Source organism: Rhipicephalus microplus, unplaced genomic scaffold (assembly GCF_043290135.1).
Source record: "Rhipicephalus microplus isolate Deutch F79 unplaced genomic scaffold, USDA_Rmic scaffold_15, whole genome shotgun sequence".
Taxonomy (NCBI): Eukaryota; Metazoa; Arthropoda; class Arachnida; order Ixodida; family Ixodidae; genus Rhipicephalus; species Rhipicephalus microplus.
This window is the reverse complement of record NW_027464588.1, coordinates 12,060,431-12,077,068: the sequence shown is the minus strand read 5'-3', so window position 1 is coordinate 12,077,068 and position 16,638 is coordinate 12,060,431. Positions and strand designations below refer to the sequence as shown.

Here is a 16,638-nt window from a genome sequence, read left to right as displayed (position 1 = left end):
CTGTAAACTGGTTATGGGTAGCATGTGCGATGGTTCAACATGTCTGCATGTAATATATTTGAACATATCGTTATCCCTATTTTGTAACGATTCACTCAGTGAACAAATTGAACCGCTATCTCCTTCCCTCCGCATGCTTCTCATAACATGAATTCCCAGCGTACGTAAAATCTGCCGGAATTTTTCCCCGAAAAATGCTGTGAAGGCAATGTGCCATTTTTTATTGTATAACGAAAGAACGACTATGTTTTACATGTTCCTTCGTCTTGAACTTATATTTGTTGACTTCGAGCTTAGCTGCCATTCACTTTTGCTCTCATATTTGATGCAGCAGATAATATATGTGTTGCACTAGTTGCGCATCACACAGACAAGCACTAGTTACGCCTCAGGTGGTAGCTTTTATCTAACCAAGGATTGATCACTGGTATGTATCCCAAAGCGTCTTATAAATATTCATGTTCGATACTATACAGTGCTCGAAAAATGTACCATCACAAGTAAAAATGAGAAAAAGAAGACATAGTGTGGCGTTTATTAAAAATATCGCACGGTCAACCCATATAACTTGCTCAACACACAATTTTACGTCTTAACGTAGGTGACATCATGATATCAGTACGTTGTCGAAGCATACTTGACCTTTGCGACGTGTACATGCATACACGCACATAGTAAACAGAACTGAAGGATCGGCAAATTTTCATTTTTGCAAATATCATTGACGTAATAAAAATAAAAGCATAATAACCTTAAAAACAATAAAAAATAAAATAAGAAAGTAGACTTGTCATAACATATAAAAGCGCACAAGGTGCACTGACCACTGCAACTGCGCCTGCTCCACTCTACCGGAGCAAAGTACGTGGCATCGCTAGGACAACGTGGAGTTGCCGTAACTTGGCGTAGAAGACGCATGCGCAGTGATATGAGTGGCCACGTGCACGTAAGAGCGCAGCTCTTCTTCTCGAACAGCCGATTTGTCGCCCATGTAGTAGAGCAACGCGTATGCCATGGTGAGAAACCCCGTGCCAAGGAAGTCGCCGCAGCCCGTCAGGCAGGGGATGGCCGCGTTGTCCGGGTCGATGCCCCAGTTCCATAGGTGGTACACGATGAGGCGTGCCAGGTACAGCAATACCAGAACCTGCACAATTCGAGTAAGTGTTGGTTGCTCTGGCATAATATTACTAGTCACAGTCGCACGTGTTAAAGCCACGACATAATTATTAGGCATGTCGTAGTACAGAGCTTCAGAAATTCTGACACCACCACCCGTTAAGGTGGGCTAGTTGCTAAGGCATTCGGCTGCTGACTCGCAGGTCGTAGGATTGAATCCCGATTCCGGTGGCTGCATTTTCGGTGGAGCCAAAAGTTCTGTAGGCCCGTGTGCTCAAGGTTTGGGTGCACGCTAAAGAACCTCAGGTGGTTTATATATCCGGAGCCATCTACTACGGCGCCTTTCGTATACATATTGTGTTTGGGGCCATAAACCCCACATATTATCATGGTATCAAATCCCCAGCCCATGTGGTCGTATATGCGACGGAGGCTCATGTGCTTGAAGCCCTTGTTTGAGGCCAAAGTGCTTAGATTTAGTTGAACGTTCAAGAACCTCAGGCGGTAGAAATTTCCGGAGCCACGCTCTACGGTCTCTCGCATATTCGTACAGTGGTTTGGGGACGTTATGCCCAAACAAATATAATTTGGCTGATTTCAGTAACGAGTACCGGCACCTGTTTGCCAGACATGCAAGACATGTAATTCATCTGGAAAGAGGAACAGGATGCAGCTTTCCCTGAACTACGGGAGCGTTTGCAGACACCGCGAGTCCTCGCTAACTTTGACCGAGATGCTGATACTGAGAGTCCTATTGACGCCAGTAACATGAGTCTTGGTATTGACCTCGTCCAACTACAAGAGGGCACGGAGCAAGTGATAAAACTTTTTCTCGCGCTGACGTAAACTACTCCACGTCAGAAAAAGGGCGCCTCGCTGTTGTATGGGCCACGATTAAATTTAGGTCTTACCATCATGAACGCCACTTCAAGGTAGTAAACGACCATCATTCGTTGTGCTCGTTAGCCAACCTACAGGACCCGTGTGGGCGACTGGCACGATGGCATCCTCGTCTTCAGAAATTCAATTTCACGATCACTATCAAATCGGGCCGCAAGCACAAAGATACGAATTCGTTGTCCCACGCCCCTGTCTAAGTTTGTGGCCCACGACACCGAAGACGACGGTAGTACTACAACTACGCTTACTACAAACGATCTGATTACACGACAGCACGCGGGAGACAAAATACAAACAGTTATTGAAAACTTGAAAGACGTAACTTTTCCATACCTCATTGTATTTCTCGAAGTCTGTCATCATACTGCCTGCGAGATGGGGCTCTGTATTAGAAAAACTCCAACGGCATTGAGAGAACTTATCTTCTTGTCGTGCCAACTGACATGCGTGACGACATCCTTATCGCCTGCCACGATGAGCCCACATCTGGTCATTTTGGTTCCTCTCGAACTCTCGCTCGACAAGCGTAATACTAACCTAAGCTTTACGCATCCGTTAAGTGATGCGAGAAAATCTGCCAGGATTGTCAACGCCAAAAATCCCCGCCACTGAAGCCCATTGGCTTCTTTAAACAATCGAACCACCTAGTGTGGCGTTCGATCAGATAAGAATAGATTTACTGGGGCCCTTTCCGCTGAAATCTGCCGGCAACAAGTGGACCTTAGCAGCCACAGACTATTTGACGAAGTAAGCCGAAACAAAGGCACTACAGCGCGCTACAGCAGAAACGTAGTAAAAAAGGGCGTGCGTGGGCTTCGTATCCTTGGCTGTGCTGGCACAGAAAGTTGTCGCCGAGTATAGTGAACACTCTTTCAGCCCGTTTGTCTGCGATAGAGAGGACACCAGAAAACTAGCTGCTTCGCCCGCCGGAAGATGCGCCGAAGTGATTTGGCCAAGCCCGGGTGTTGTTCGGCATTGCGAGGGTTAGCAGAGCTGATCGCGCACGCGAACAGCGACGTCGCGCCTGGAACATCGATGAGGCGCGGGCCAGGGAAGCCGAATTCAAGCGTCGGAGGTGAAAGATCAATGAAACTGACGAGATGCGAGTGCGAGAATGGAGACAGCGCGTGGGTAACACCGACGAGACGCAAGCCAGGAAAGCCAAGCGCAAGCGTCTTCAACGCGTAGGCAACGCCGACGAAACGCGAGCGAAGAAGCCAAGTGGAAGCACCGAGAGCGGAACGCCAACGCTGATGAATCCTCGACGTTGTCGTCGTTTGGAAACTTCTCGAAAGTGCCATGCGCCCTCCACGTAAGCACCCACCCGCCAGCGCCAGGCTCCGCCGGGTGAACAGAAGGCGACATGTAAGAACAATCAGTACCTTCTCAAAGACACTATACTGCTCCGAGTGCGTTGCCGTGCGCATCGGTGACGTCTCTATCTTCGTGCTGTACGTCACTCCCGACCTGCCGAAGGAGCAGGTTCAGCGCTGTCTGGAGGAGACCCTGACCCATTGAAGCGAGGCGTGTCGATGTGCACCTCTTATAGACGCGGGAGACTTCAACGTTTTCTTCAGCGGAGAAGACACGAATGGCTGGTCAATTACATGCTAGACTTGCGTGTAAGTGCGTGTCGGCAGAACGGAAATCACCCACCACAATAAAAGGAATGCGCATCGATCTGGCCTTAGCCAACTGCGACGCAGAATGTCTGCAGGAACCTCTCAGCGTGCACTTCACCGATCACAAGGCGGCGATCATCAAGGCGAAACGCGCGCCTGCTCCGGTCCAGCGCCCGTGTCCACTGCGAAGAAACGACTAGACACACGCCAGCCATCACTTCAAACGAATCTTCCAGCGCCCACCACAGCACCCACCACAGCACCCGCGTTAGCGCCTTTCAATCCCTCACGCCACACGTGCGCAACGCTGATGCTTCGCACCCTTTCAGGATTCCGTTCGGAGAGATCGTTCAAATTTTTATTATTATAAATTCGAATCTCTAGTGCTTCTTCAACGTCCACCTAGATTAAGTACATTGGCCTATAGCTTTTCCAGCTCAATCGGAAATGGGGCCGATGCAGAGGGGATAGGATCGCGAGACCTGCTGCTGACACTCGAACACAATAATTAATAGACCACCGTGGTGGGACTCAGGACAGCTGCTATTACTAAAAGCGTCTAAACAGTCTCTAAAACGCCTTGTTGGCCGATTAGTGTAGTTAGTTTGGTGTACTGACCATAAAATAGACAATATCGACAGACAAGAAATATTTGCGACTTAGGAATGTGATAGAGTAATAACGTCCACTTAAGAAATATACCTTTACCTAAGAATTTTCCCCGTGTTTTTCACAGCATTTCTAGCCACCCTTTTTAATACAATAAACTCATGACTCTCGCGGCATTTTAGGTATCGCCACTTCACTAAAAAAAAGAGTTGATTTCGTAATACATTGTGAGAGAGCAGCGTTTGCCTAAAAATAGCCTCTTGCTTATGCATGTCATAACCTACCTCTGTACCTTCTTGTTGGCATTTTTACGTATTCATTGCTTTCAATTAGCACTACTGCACCCTAATTCTGAGCTCTTACTTTATATACCTCCATAAAGGGCCTCTAAAGGGTGAAGGCCGAACATAATAAGCAGAGCCTCGGGAAAATTTTGAACGGCTAGAAAACAACGTGCTTAGATCAAGAAATTCTAGGTTACCTTATAGAATATATGATCCGGATACTTAGAATATAAACAGGGTGAATGTCACTAGCGAGTATTCTTTTTTTGTTTTTCTCGCCTTTCTTTTTATTCTGCTGGTGCAGTGTTGCATGCAATTTGTCTCTTGAAGCGTCTATCTAGGAGGCATCCGCGTCGCTTCTCGCACTCATATGATTTCTGAACGCCAAACCTCCCTAAGAACAACAACAACAAATATAATAATAATAATAATAATAATAATAATAATAATAATAATATTAATAATAATAATAATAATGATAATAATAATGAACTGACTCGTGACAAACTGACAGCTAAAGTGAATCCCCACATCCTCCATCCCTAGTGCACATGCCTCAGGCTGGGCTTAAAGCGTCATGCTTACCGGTGGGCAGTTAAAGCACCTCACCGTGACTTCTTGTTCAAGGACAAAAAGCACCAAGCCTGCGCGGGCCATGCAGCACTGTCACCGCGAAAGCAGTCAGAGCGGAATTTCCGAAGACTTCTTTTTATTTATGCATTGTGTAACTGCTACGAGCACACTCGTAGGGTATTGATTATGCCATAAATACCAATTTTTTGTGGCAGGAAGGCATTTACTATGCCATTATTGGTTATAACGCAATTAGCAATGTGTGATGCCAGGTTGTTTTTTTGCTGTTCTGGAACACTTTATTACTTATAATAACGCGATTCTTTTCTCGACATGAAAGTTGCCTAGTGTTAATATGCAACGAAGTTTCACGCACGAGGTTCAAAGCACCGGTGTAGCTTAGTGGCAAAATACTGGGCTGGCAGGCAGGGGACCCGGTTTCGGATCCCAGTCGGGCCTCGGAGTTTTTGTTTACTTCGCTTATTTCTTTTTCTCCACAACGCACGCTTGCGAATACGGACACCGGCGACGAACAATTACGGCACGAAGGCCCTTGTGCTCTCATAATATCTTTCTCCGTAATACATTTAACTGTCTGAAAACATGAAATTTACTAACAAAGTTAATGTATAGCTACAGGGGCCGTTACCGCGGGAAATACTGAACTGAAAATTACGAACACAAAAGATAACAATATAGTCATGCAAAAAAACCCCTCTAGCTGCACATGGGCAGTAGTTATATAAAACTCAATCAGCGAACACAGAAAAGCGGATGCAACCATTCACCTTTTGGCGCTCTACAGTGCAATTACGAGTTTCTCAAATAGATGACGCCAACGACTCGTGGAGGGTCAAAGTGAGTCAAAGCCATGGTTTGATTCTCTCTGAAAGCACGTCTTATTGTTGGTGCTTAGGCTGCGCAATTCTTCGCCGGGCTGAACTTAACCAGCACCGGATACAATAAAAAGTGATTCCGTACATGTCTACGCTTCAGTTTTATTGCAACTTATAGTTCCACTTGGTGATAGTTATCTGTACTTTTTTTCCTTAATTGGAACATAGGCTTGCCAGTTCAATATTTATTTTTATTTACACATTTATTTAAGTATACATCTGTATATTTATTTACTTATTTTCTGATTGATTGATACTGTGATCAGGTACACGATGTTGGCAGCTTGGTACATTATAAAGGTGCATCAAGTTAAAAAAGATAACACGGGAAAGACTGGTTTCGTTAGCACGTGTGCTTTTATAAACAAAACTAAAGGGCAATAAGCGTTAGTCCAGCATTCTTAGGCTCTAACAGACGAGTTAGCACGAGGTGAAAGAGAAAAAAGAAACATACAAAATTATTCTAGCCAGAGAAAACAATTGCTTCCAACCGAAGGTGAGATTCAAATTGCGAGAGTTAACCTTGCGTCAACCTTTTACCGGGCTATTTGTTCCAATCCACTACCGTTAATACTGATTGATATGTGGGGTTTAACGTCCCAAAACCACCTTATGCTTATGAGAGACGGCGTAGTGGAGGGCTCCGGAAATTTCGACCACCTGGGGTTCTTTAACGTGTACCCAAATCTGAGCAAACGGGCCTACAACAATTCTGCCTCCATCGGAAATGCAGCCGCCCCAGCCGGGATTTGATCCCGCGACCTGCAGGTTAGCAGCCGAGTACCTTAGCAACTAGGCCACCGCGGCGGGGCTACAGTGAATTCTAGGAAAGAAAGAATTAGGAACGTGTCGTGAATACAGTTGCAGCTAGTGAGTTCCTGTGTCTGGTATCATAACCTGACAAATATTGAAGGCGCGGCGTGTCGATCTTGAATTGACCTTTGATCAGTTGAAAGAAAGAATTTTAAATGGCATATACGAGAAGAAAGGATGACGTAATTGAGCCACCTTTGCAAAGCCGACCGGTTTTGAAGCCACCAGTGTCTGCCCAGCATTAGACATTTCACGCCAAGATCAAGTACACAACGATCCTTGCCGATACTGCGGCGCACTGGGGAGTATAGCACGCGGCAGATTTAATTCTAAACCCTTTTGTTCGGTGCACACCAGCCGGCCCACGCAGGAGGTTCAAAAATGAAACGCCACCGAAGTCATTAAATCCCACCGCATGCTCTGGCATTTTGATCATTTGTTGGGCCGACACGGTGGGCTTCACTCGTGTGATGATGCTCCCTCCTTTTTTCTTCCTTCCTACGGGCCCCGCCGAGACCGCAGCTTCAGCCATCGAATAAGGCGTCCAATGCTAACGATTTGAACTAAAGCAGCAGTTGTCCTCCTGTCTACTATATCGGGTGTATTTGTGCGTCGACACCTGGGAGCGTTTGTCAGCGCTGTTCGTAGCCCTGATGGTTGCGTGCGGAATACTCATGTTTTTCCTCCTGTGTCTAAACAATAAGTGAATCCTTCGCGTTTCGTAATTACGCAACATGGTCGGTGGGGACACACCTGCCCTAGCGATGCACCACAATAGGCTGCGAAGAAGGTGATGGTCATGGAGACCTTGCCGAAGTGCAGAATCCTAGAGAGCACGGCGAACAGCGTCTGGCCGGGCACCACGACGCCGACGAGCACGTAGGCAACGTTGGCCATCTCCCCACCCTGGTAGTACATCTGTAGGGGCCCCACGCAGACGTGTTCCCCGAACGGTATGTCTCCCAGTGGCGTCAGCCGGTTCAGGTAGCTGGACAAGCTGCAGCTAAACACGGCCGCCAGGTTGCCGCCCAGCGCTGCAATCGGTAACCATCAGACACGCGGAGAATAGTATTTCACGGTTGGTTCAATCGCGATCCGAAATGAACTTCTTACACGTAAATGTTTTACGCTGGGGTACACCACCGCTCTACTCACGCCTTTCTATCGAGGGTAATACGTTGTGAAACATACACACACAGATGACCAAGAAAAATTCGAAGAAAAGAATAAATTGTTCAGTCACCACTAGTCACACCTATGACACCTATATATAGCTCCGCAATATGCGGAGTGAAGCGACTGTAACACGGAACGCGCATTAATCAGCACACTAATGGTGAGCTATTTGTGTACGTTATTTTCTGTTGACGGTGATCATAGCTCGGTGGCACTTCAGCGTGTTCACATTTAATAACTGGCGAGATAGCGAGAAATGTGCGCTTTAGATATTACTTTAGAAGTCATCGCTCTTCCTCTGAATGTGTTCTTATGGTCTGCACGAGTGAGCACGCCTCTGCAATACGTTAATTGCCGCTCGTGCAGGCGTGACCTTGATGCGGGTGGTTTAAACGTTTCACCGCTAGTTTCTGTTGAAGTTACGGAGAGCACAAATGCCGATTCGCTCACTGCAGTGGCCGTCTTTACGAAAGGAGTGCACTGCTCAAAAATTAAGAAGCAACAAATGTGAGAGCTGCTGATTCTTACTGGTCCTGTGTATACTTGAGCGTTCATTTTGTGCGTGTTACTTTGTGTCTGAGCAGCTAGTGAGAAGCTAGTACGCAGTTCTTAGTTGGTGCTCGTCCTGTTGTATGTTCGTTTCGTACGCCTGTTCTGCTTGAGCAGCGCGCGGCAAGTTTTGAGCTGCATGCCATTCTTCAAGTTAACCTAAATTAGCTGCTGCCGCCTTCATTCCTTCCCTGTTGTGGAAATGCGCAGTAAATGTTTAGATACCTCTGTCAAGATAAGTTTACCTTTCGGGTAAAAGCCTATTCTATGAAGGAAGGAATGGCCAATGCCTCCTTCTTTTCTTTTATAGGCAGTGCAAATGCGCGCACCTCAACGGAAGCCATCGGTTTACCTTAGTTCGGAGAATGTTCGTGGTGTGTCGCCACACGTGCAGCTGCTGGCGCCACACGTGCGTTCAAGCACTTTTCCTCGTAGGTATAGTGGACACCTTTATGTCTCGAATATTATATTTCTATCATATTTGTTATTGCTCCTAGGTTTGTGGCTCAGAAACTTGCCGATGCCACCTCATGGTACTCTTCAAGTCAGTGCATGAAGTAGTCTCGTAATGATGCTTCCCCTTTGTTTGCTTACAATGCGCCATGAACGCCGACATGCTACCTCAGAACACCGTAGCATTTACAGAAGCAGCGTAAGCGCCAACATTGTGAACACCAGGAATGTAAGACACCACCCCGGGATTTGTACACAACCGAACAAAACAATAGAGAGTTTTAGTGCTGGGTACGCATTCTCTTAGGGCGTTGCGGGCTTGGGAGCGCGCGGCGTTGCGTACCCAACCCATGCCCAACTGGAATGCCTTTTAGTTGGCGCCACGGTTGCGCGCACGCAAACGCGTGCCGCACGAAGGTCACACGCGCTCGTTGCAACATAGCGTCCGGTCACGTAAGTATGTTTTAATTATTTTTTACAATTTAAAGTGGTAAATTTGACGTGCATAGGTAAATGGAGTGAATTACTTTCAATAAATTATTTTTAATTATTTTGACAGCTTTCAGCACTAAAACATTTTTTTTTGTGTTTGCCGTAGTTGCAACTGAAGCCGGCACCGTCGAAGCCAAGCAATCCGGATGGCCGGTCGTAGTCCGACAAACGCGACAACAGAGCAATGGTGTAACTTTTAAGTTTGTGTAAATTTTACTTTGTACGTATACTTCTTTACTTTAACGTGTTACCGGATACCGGTTTGCATTTACCGCGTTACCGAAACGCGTGTCTTCCAACGTTTTCAGCTCCTCATACTTAGATGTTTACGTACGTACGTAAACATGTATGTCTTTACGTTTTCGCGAACCATAAATGGTGATGCTAACTGCATTTAACTTACATATTTTTGGATCGCCGATGCGACAAAATCACGATACTTTTTCATCGTGTACAGTATCCTGGTATATGCAAAAGGATAAAAAATGTAAGGTTACTGTAACGATGGTGTCGACATCTTGTGACACTTCATCCAACCACAGTCTCAAACACGTTGGCTTACGCGTAATTTTTTTAGAGCTGAAAATGATTGAAAAAGTAACTCTAGTGTAATCATGCTGCTGGCGTTTTTGCACGAGACGTACAATGCACAATGTTTCTGCAGTAACAGTTATGTGATTGCCTACTTCACTATGCCCCACGCTAGATGGCGCCACCTTTTAAGCTGGTTGGGGGCTCGCACGTTTTTGGCTTCTATGTACTAGCGCATTCTAGCTTTGGTAATCTGGCTGAAACAATTTAATCACTATTGATCTACCGCCAGTACCTCACGCAACAGAAAAATGTCCACCTGGGGCGTGAAGTGAAAACTTGCGCTGCTTCACCGTAGGCGGCATCTTAGAAGGCGGCCGATCCATGCTGACCAAGATTTAGCGCCTTTGTGCTATAATAATTGTGTCAAGCTAGTGGCTCTGGTCAGTCTCGGCTTGGCTCGCCCTAAAGGTGAGTTACATCACGGATAACATGATGCGCCAGGGCAAGTTATCTCCGGTGGGAGGCCATTGGTGACAACGTTGTTTATGGCAGCACGGACGCATCGCCCCAGCGATCTTGCGACACATCTGTTTGGGGGTTCACGCATGCGCAATACCGCCGCCCCAACGTCCTGGGTACGCAAGCCACTTGGGTACCCAGCACTAAACAAACAGATGCGTCGCAAGACCGCTGGGGCGATGGGGCCAAGCGTCCGCGCGGCCATAAACAACGCTGCCACCACTGGCCTGTTAGCAGAGATAAGCTGCCCCGGCGCACATGCTGGTGCATCATGTTACCTTCAAGGCGAGCAAAGCCGAGGCTGGCCAGAGCCACCACTTTGACTTCTAAGTTTTAAGCACAAATATTATAGTGGCTAGCCGCTAAATAAATAGCATGGCACAAAGGCGCGAAATGTCGGACGGCATGGATCGGCCGCCTTCGCAAGAACTCACCGTATTCGTGCTGCGGATACTCTAGCCATCGAGTTAAAGTAAGCCAAAGTGCGAGCACTTATAGCGATTACACGGTTTCAGCCAGCTTACCAAAGTTAGAATGGCCTGGAACATAAAAACTAAAATTATGCCAGACCCCTGACCAGCTGAATAGGTGACGCCATCTATCAGGCCCATAGTGAAACAGACAATCCCAACATTGTTATTGCATAAACATTGTGCATTGTACATCTGGCACAAAAACTGCGCAGCGACAATATTACAATTGAGTAACCTTTTTATTCTTTTCACCTCAAAAATATTACGCGTAAGCTAACATGTTCATGGCTGTGGTTGCACAAGTGTCACAAGATGTCGACACTGTCGTTACAGTAACCTTGCTTTTTATACTTTTTGCGTCTACCAGGATACTGTGCATGATACAAAAAGTGTCCTGTTCACTAAGTATGTTTCATTTAACATTTTAAATCATAAAAATAATTCAATAATACTTACGCGACACAACGCTATGGCGCTGCGACCGCGTGTGACCTTCGTGCTGCTTGCGTTTGCGTGTGCGCCTCTATAAGGCATTCCAGTTGGGTATGGGATGGGTACGCAACGCCGCGCGTTCCCAAGCCCGCGACGCCCCAAGAGCTTGCGTATTCAGCACTAAAACTCCCTATTTCGTATGATTTGCGTAGTGAGGCGCTACATGATGGGCTATCTCCCCCATAACCGCATAGAACATGCCGAAGCTTGGCGATGGGCAAGAGCTGGAGATGGCAGCGAAGGGCTAGACCTGGCACATCTGGCTGGCATATTGTAAAAATACAAGACGCACTACATATTCGCCATTTATTTATTCAATTATTTCCCTCTCAAGTTATCACCGGGAGAGAGTTTCCATTGAAGCCCCGAACCTATGGTGCAGCCTCGTACACGGCTGCGAAAGTAGTTGTTTAAAGACATCGCGTAGAATGTGGTGGATTCCAGTGTTTGAATAGCCTGACTCACCATTTACTGCAGACAGGTGCAGGGCGATTGGCGGATAAGCGAAGACTGCGTAATCCAGGATGTACCCACCGAAGCTGCAAAAACCCATTGGCAATAAATGTTGCTAGCAACTTCCATTAAGGAGGTTTCGTACGAAGAGCTTTAAAAATTGTCAGGTAATTAAACTTGGAGCCTCTTAGAATAATTCACATTGCTATTACGAAATTCTATTCAATCATCCTTGTTTACAACACAGTATTAGAGGTGACAAAGCAAATGTTGAATATCTGAAATGTGGACTGCTTTTACTTTTATTTACTTTCGTTTATTGTGCTTTTATTGTTTACCCGTTTTGTTTAGTTATTTCTGGGTTTATTCATTTATTAACAATTTTTTTATCGAATGCCACATCATTGCAGGTAGAAGACACATTAAATTGCTACATACAATACCTAAAAAGAAATAGAGAACAAAACAACATAGAATGAACCCATAAAATGGATTCGTACAGAATAACCTAGAGACTGCTGCAAATGCTTGAACAATATGTGGTATCCAGAGCCCAAAAACCACCATATGATTATTAGAGACTCTGCAGGGGAGGACTCAAAAAATATCCACCACCTGGGGTTCTTTTACGTGCATACAAATATCAGCACGTGGGCCTTCTGCATTTTCGGCTCCACCGACAATGCAGCCACCGTAGCCGGCAATCGATCCCACGACCTGCCAGTCAGCAGCTGATTTACTCAGCAACTAGAACTCCGCAGTAGGGCCTGCTACCAATGCTATGCAATGGCGTTGGTAGACAGAATAGCAAAAGTAACAGCAAGGAAAGCCGATTTAGACCTAGATTACGGGAAGATATTTCACCTGAATTAACTCAAAAGCTTCGAGTGTGACACTCGCTTTCCTAATGAGCAATGGGTGCGTTCTCTGCTCACTTACCTCGAGACCGTGAGTGCGATAATAATTGGCAGCCACCCGATGCGCAGCACTTCCCGGGAGACGGTGTTGCGTCGGGCGAGAACTATCCACATTGGAAGCAGGAGCAGGCACAACGCGATCACAAGCGGCGCCAGATCTGCGTATGGTCGTCAAGCGCATATTGTATCCAGAGGTGTGGGAAGTTGGGTCAGTCGGTGCTGCCTCGTGGTGCAACCGCGCATGAACAGAAGGGAGCACACAATAAAAAGAGATAAAAGAAAGCTGTATTGTACGTAGATAAAATCAGTAATATTGATACGGCAAGACTTTTGAAGTTATGCGCAACTGATGCACACAGCTTTTAGTGAATAACTGCTGGCCTTTGTTTGCAACACTTTCTTGTCTACTAGCTCTGGCACTTTTAATTATATACTATCAACGTCAAGTGGCCCAATCCACCCACAGCTCGTGTTCTGAACGAACGCAAAACTTAGCACAGAGCGGTCGCACTTGTGTCTGAAGCCTACGCGTATAATATCACAACTTGCACCATCAGCACCAATGGTGTCAGTATAGTAAACATTGTGATCAATTGATATCAACTATTCTTATAGCAAGTGGGCCCGAAACTTATTCGAACACCTGAAGCACGGCGGCAAGCACGTAAGCGTGTGCGCAGTGAACAAGCGTAGTGTAACTTGCACAAGAACGCATATCAACAGGCTTTACAATACTTTTGCAAGACCTGGTCGTTACATTGCTGATAAAAGTTGGCCGATCCTACGTACAAGGGGAATTGATGAAATGCGAAGCATGAATAAGAAAGGTTAATATGTCACTTTGAAATCAGCACAACGTGACGAGTTGAAGGCAAATGATGCCTTCTATGACTTCCGTGTCATGACTATCATGTTTGGATGTGTCGTTTACCTTCGTCATCTATTGACGTCACAGGATACCAAATTTAGTATATGTGGAGCTAGCGAAACGGTGGTGAGCACGCTATGAGCGTGGTAGGTTGTGATGCTCTTACATGACACGCCGGTCAGGATTATTATGTTTAGACCAGTCATATATTTTGTCATTCATTGACGTCACGTAACACCAAATTTGGTATAGGTAGAGCTAGCAAAACGACCGCGAGCGCATCATGAAGGGCCCATTATACTCCATTGTAGCATTGACGCGAACCCGATGGGTACAGCGACGCTACGTTAGAAAAACGCGAGCGATCTATAGCCTAACTTCCAACAGCCGATTCGCGGCACTGGAGGTACACAACACCTTTGCAGAGATGCGCGATGCTCATCGCGTTAACCAAATCAATCGACTGTCGCAGACGCCTTCAGGGCGCCGTCTTCTACACAGACTTGGCCTTAACCCGATATCTGACTAAGACCCTCTGCAGCCAATACCAGAGCTCTGGCGTCAAAAGCTATGGGTGGAACCTCTACCCCGTAATATGAACCCCGACCTTCATCCCGGCCGTAGACTAGCACGCGCCGCGGCCCTTCGTACGCGACACTCCGATCGTCCTGGTGTTTTCTACGAGGATGTCTCGGGTCCCTCCCCCTCGGGTACTTTACGGCTGCCGTGATCACAGAGGGCAAACACGTTTATGGCCTCTCCTTTCGAGCAGACACAGTAACGCACGCTGAAGAGGTTGCCATAGCTTTGGCCGCCTCTCACCCTGCCTCACGCACCATCCTGACGGACTCGCGCTCGGCCTGTTTTCAGTACCTTCAGGGTTCCATTGCCCCGCTGGCGGCTAGCCTACTACAGGCAGCCTCTTGGCGCTTTAACCCTCATCCCATTCGTATAGTCTGCACCCCAGGCCACTCGGGCCTGCCCGGCAACGAGGCGGCAAATGCCGCTGCCCGCGCTTCTCCTGTCCGGCCCGTTGCCCCTCCATGTCCCGAGACGGAATCTGGCAATACCAACCTGACCCGCTTTCGCGAAATTTTGGCTCATTTCCGGGCTTCGCGCCGCCTCAACCCGGACCCCGCACGCGGTTTGGAGAAAACGGACGAACGACTGCTACGCCGCCTGCAGACGAACACCTTTATCAGTCCGGCGGTCGCCAGGCAATTTTTGCCGGAAATCAATGACACCTGCTCGACCTGTCATGTCCTCGCCGACACCTTTCACGTCGTAGCATCGTGCCCAATTGATGACGTCCCTTTTTCATCCCCTTTTCTTATCCCAACTAAAGAGGCTTGGGAGGAGCACCTGCTCGGCTGCTCTACCTTGGCTGCGCAACGCTCCTTGGTGGAGCGCGCACGGGCAGCTTCCAGCTCCACTGGCGTCCAGAAATAGGGTCTGGCCACTCTAGCACGCCGATGGGCCACGTCGGCACTCTCTAGATAGACTTTTTCTGAAATAAATGTTTTTTACCACCATCTATAGTCTGACGCCACGCGACCGGCGCGATCAGCGTCCGTCAGTGCAGCCCGATGGCAACCGGTGTAAAATGCGGCATGCTGCATTTCGTGCCGATGCGTTATCTAGAAAACACTGCGTCTCCCTCTTTTTGTGACGGAGGGATGCCGAACACGCTGAAACGCACATGCGTCAAAGCGATACAACGCAATGCGTGCCTGCGAGCATATGGCAGCACCAGTGCCTGGCGTGGCAACGCCGGCGTGACGCGACGAAATGAACGCCAGAGAGCACGCGCACCGCTTCGCGTCGAAATGTATTGGCGCCTTCACTCTGGCATCATGAGCGTGGTATATAGTCATGTTGTTACATGACACACATATGTTTTCAAGTTAGGGCCTGTCCCTTGTGTTTGCCATGCAATCATGTCATGCCATACCAGTTTTGCAAGAAGCCATGTGAACGAAACCACCGCAAGAGCTGCAGGACCATGAAATGTAAATCCTGATATTCATGACACACATTATATGATTTTCATGTCATGGCTATTCAGATAAGTTCTTCTTATAGTCATGTTATGCAATACCAAGTTTGGTATCGATACTCAAAACGGCCAGGAGAGCTAAATGTCGTAGATGGCTAGATAGATAGATAGATAGATAGATAGATAGATAGATAGATAGATAGATAGATAGATAGATAGATAAATAGATAGATAGATAGATAGACAGATAGATAGATAGATAGATAGATATGCTCAAAGTCACCGAGTTTCGCTAAGAAATGCTTCGCATTTAAAGTGACCGTGGCAAAGACGCACACGGATGGTACAGCATTAAAGACGACTAGCCGGTGAGCAGGAACAGCGTGGTCAGGTCGCCGAACGAAGCCGCGATGGCCGGCGCGATGTTGTCCGGGTTTTTCTCGCACTTGGTGGACAGCACCACGACCGTGGACATGACGAAGCCTGCGTGAACAAAAAAAAACAGGAATTGAAAAAGTGCTCTTTCAGAGTACGGTACATCAGCTTGATATATTTCATAGGGCAGCATGTAGATGAATTTTCGTAAATATTTCATTTGCAAACAATGTGACTGAAGCGAGCCGTTGTTGACATTTCCTTGTTCAAGTAACTACTGTGCTCGGATGAGTTTATTAAAAATCAGTGAAGGGAATCTCTATGTCGTGTGATTGACGTAACCCTGCACCCTTGCGAAGCAATATTTCTAAAACAAAAAGCTTTCCCTACAGGTATTCAACGTTTTTTTTCATTTGTTCAGTGATATGTAGTTGAGCTCACACTGTCAAATGCACGTGCTAAGTTTATTTTCAGAAAAAAAACATTCTAGTAAAAGTTCGGTTATATATATATATATATATATATATA

At 46.8% G+C, this 16,638-nt stretch overlaps 1 protein-coding gene across 1 annotated transcript; it reads right to left on the bottom strand.

Moving 5' to 3' along the window:
* Window positions 1-271: 271 nt before the first annotated feature.
* LOC142784770 (solute carrier family 41 member 1-like) lies at window positions 272-16,210 on the bottom strand. Its single transcript, XM_075883270.1, has 5 exons — window positions 16,102-16,210; window positions 12,894-13,029; window positions 11,967-12,040; window positions 7,567-7,847; window positions 272-1,144 (listed from the first exon to the last, which is right to left on the bottom strand). Exons 1-5 carry the CDS (start codon window positions 16,208-16,210, stop codon window positions 875-877), a joined length of 870 nt encoding a protein of 289 aa, XP_075739385.1. The 3' UTR covers window positions 272-874.
* Window positions 16,211-16,638: the final 428 nt, after the last annotated feature.

What these genes read in the sequence shown, in the direction of transcription:
- LOC142784770 (XM_075883270.1), bottom strand. Translation starts at nt 16,210, where the DNA reads ATGTCCACGGTCGTGGTGCTGTCCACCAAGTGCGAGAAAAACCCGGAC. An exon ending in CACGCTGTTCCTGCTCACCG is followed by an intron (nt 13,030 to 16,101) that starts GCTAGTCGTCTT and finishes GACCATACGCAG; the next exon opens with ATCTGGCGCCGCTTGTGATC. An exon ending in GTGGTGCATCGCTAGGGCAG is followed by an intron (nt 1,145 to 7,566) that starts GTGTGTCCCCAC and finishes CGAATTGTGCAG; the next exon opens with GTTCTGGTATTGCTGTACCT.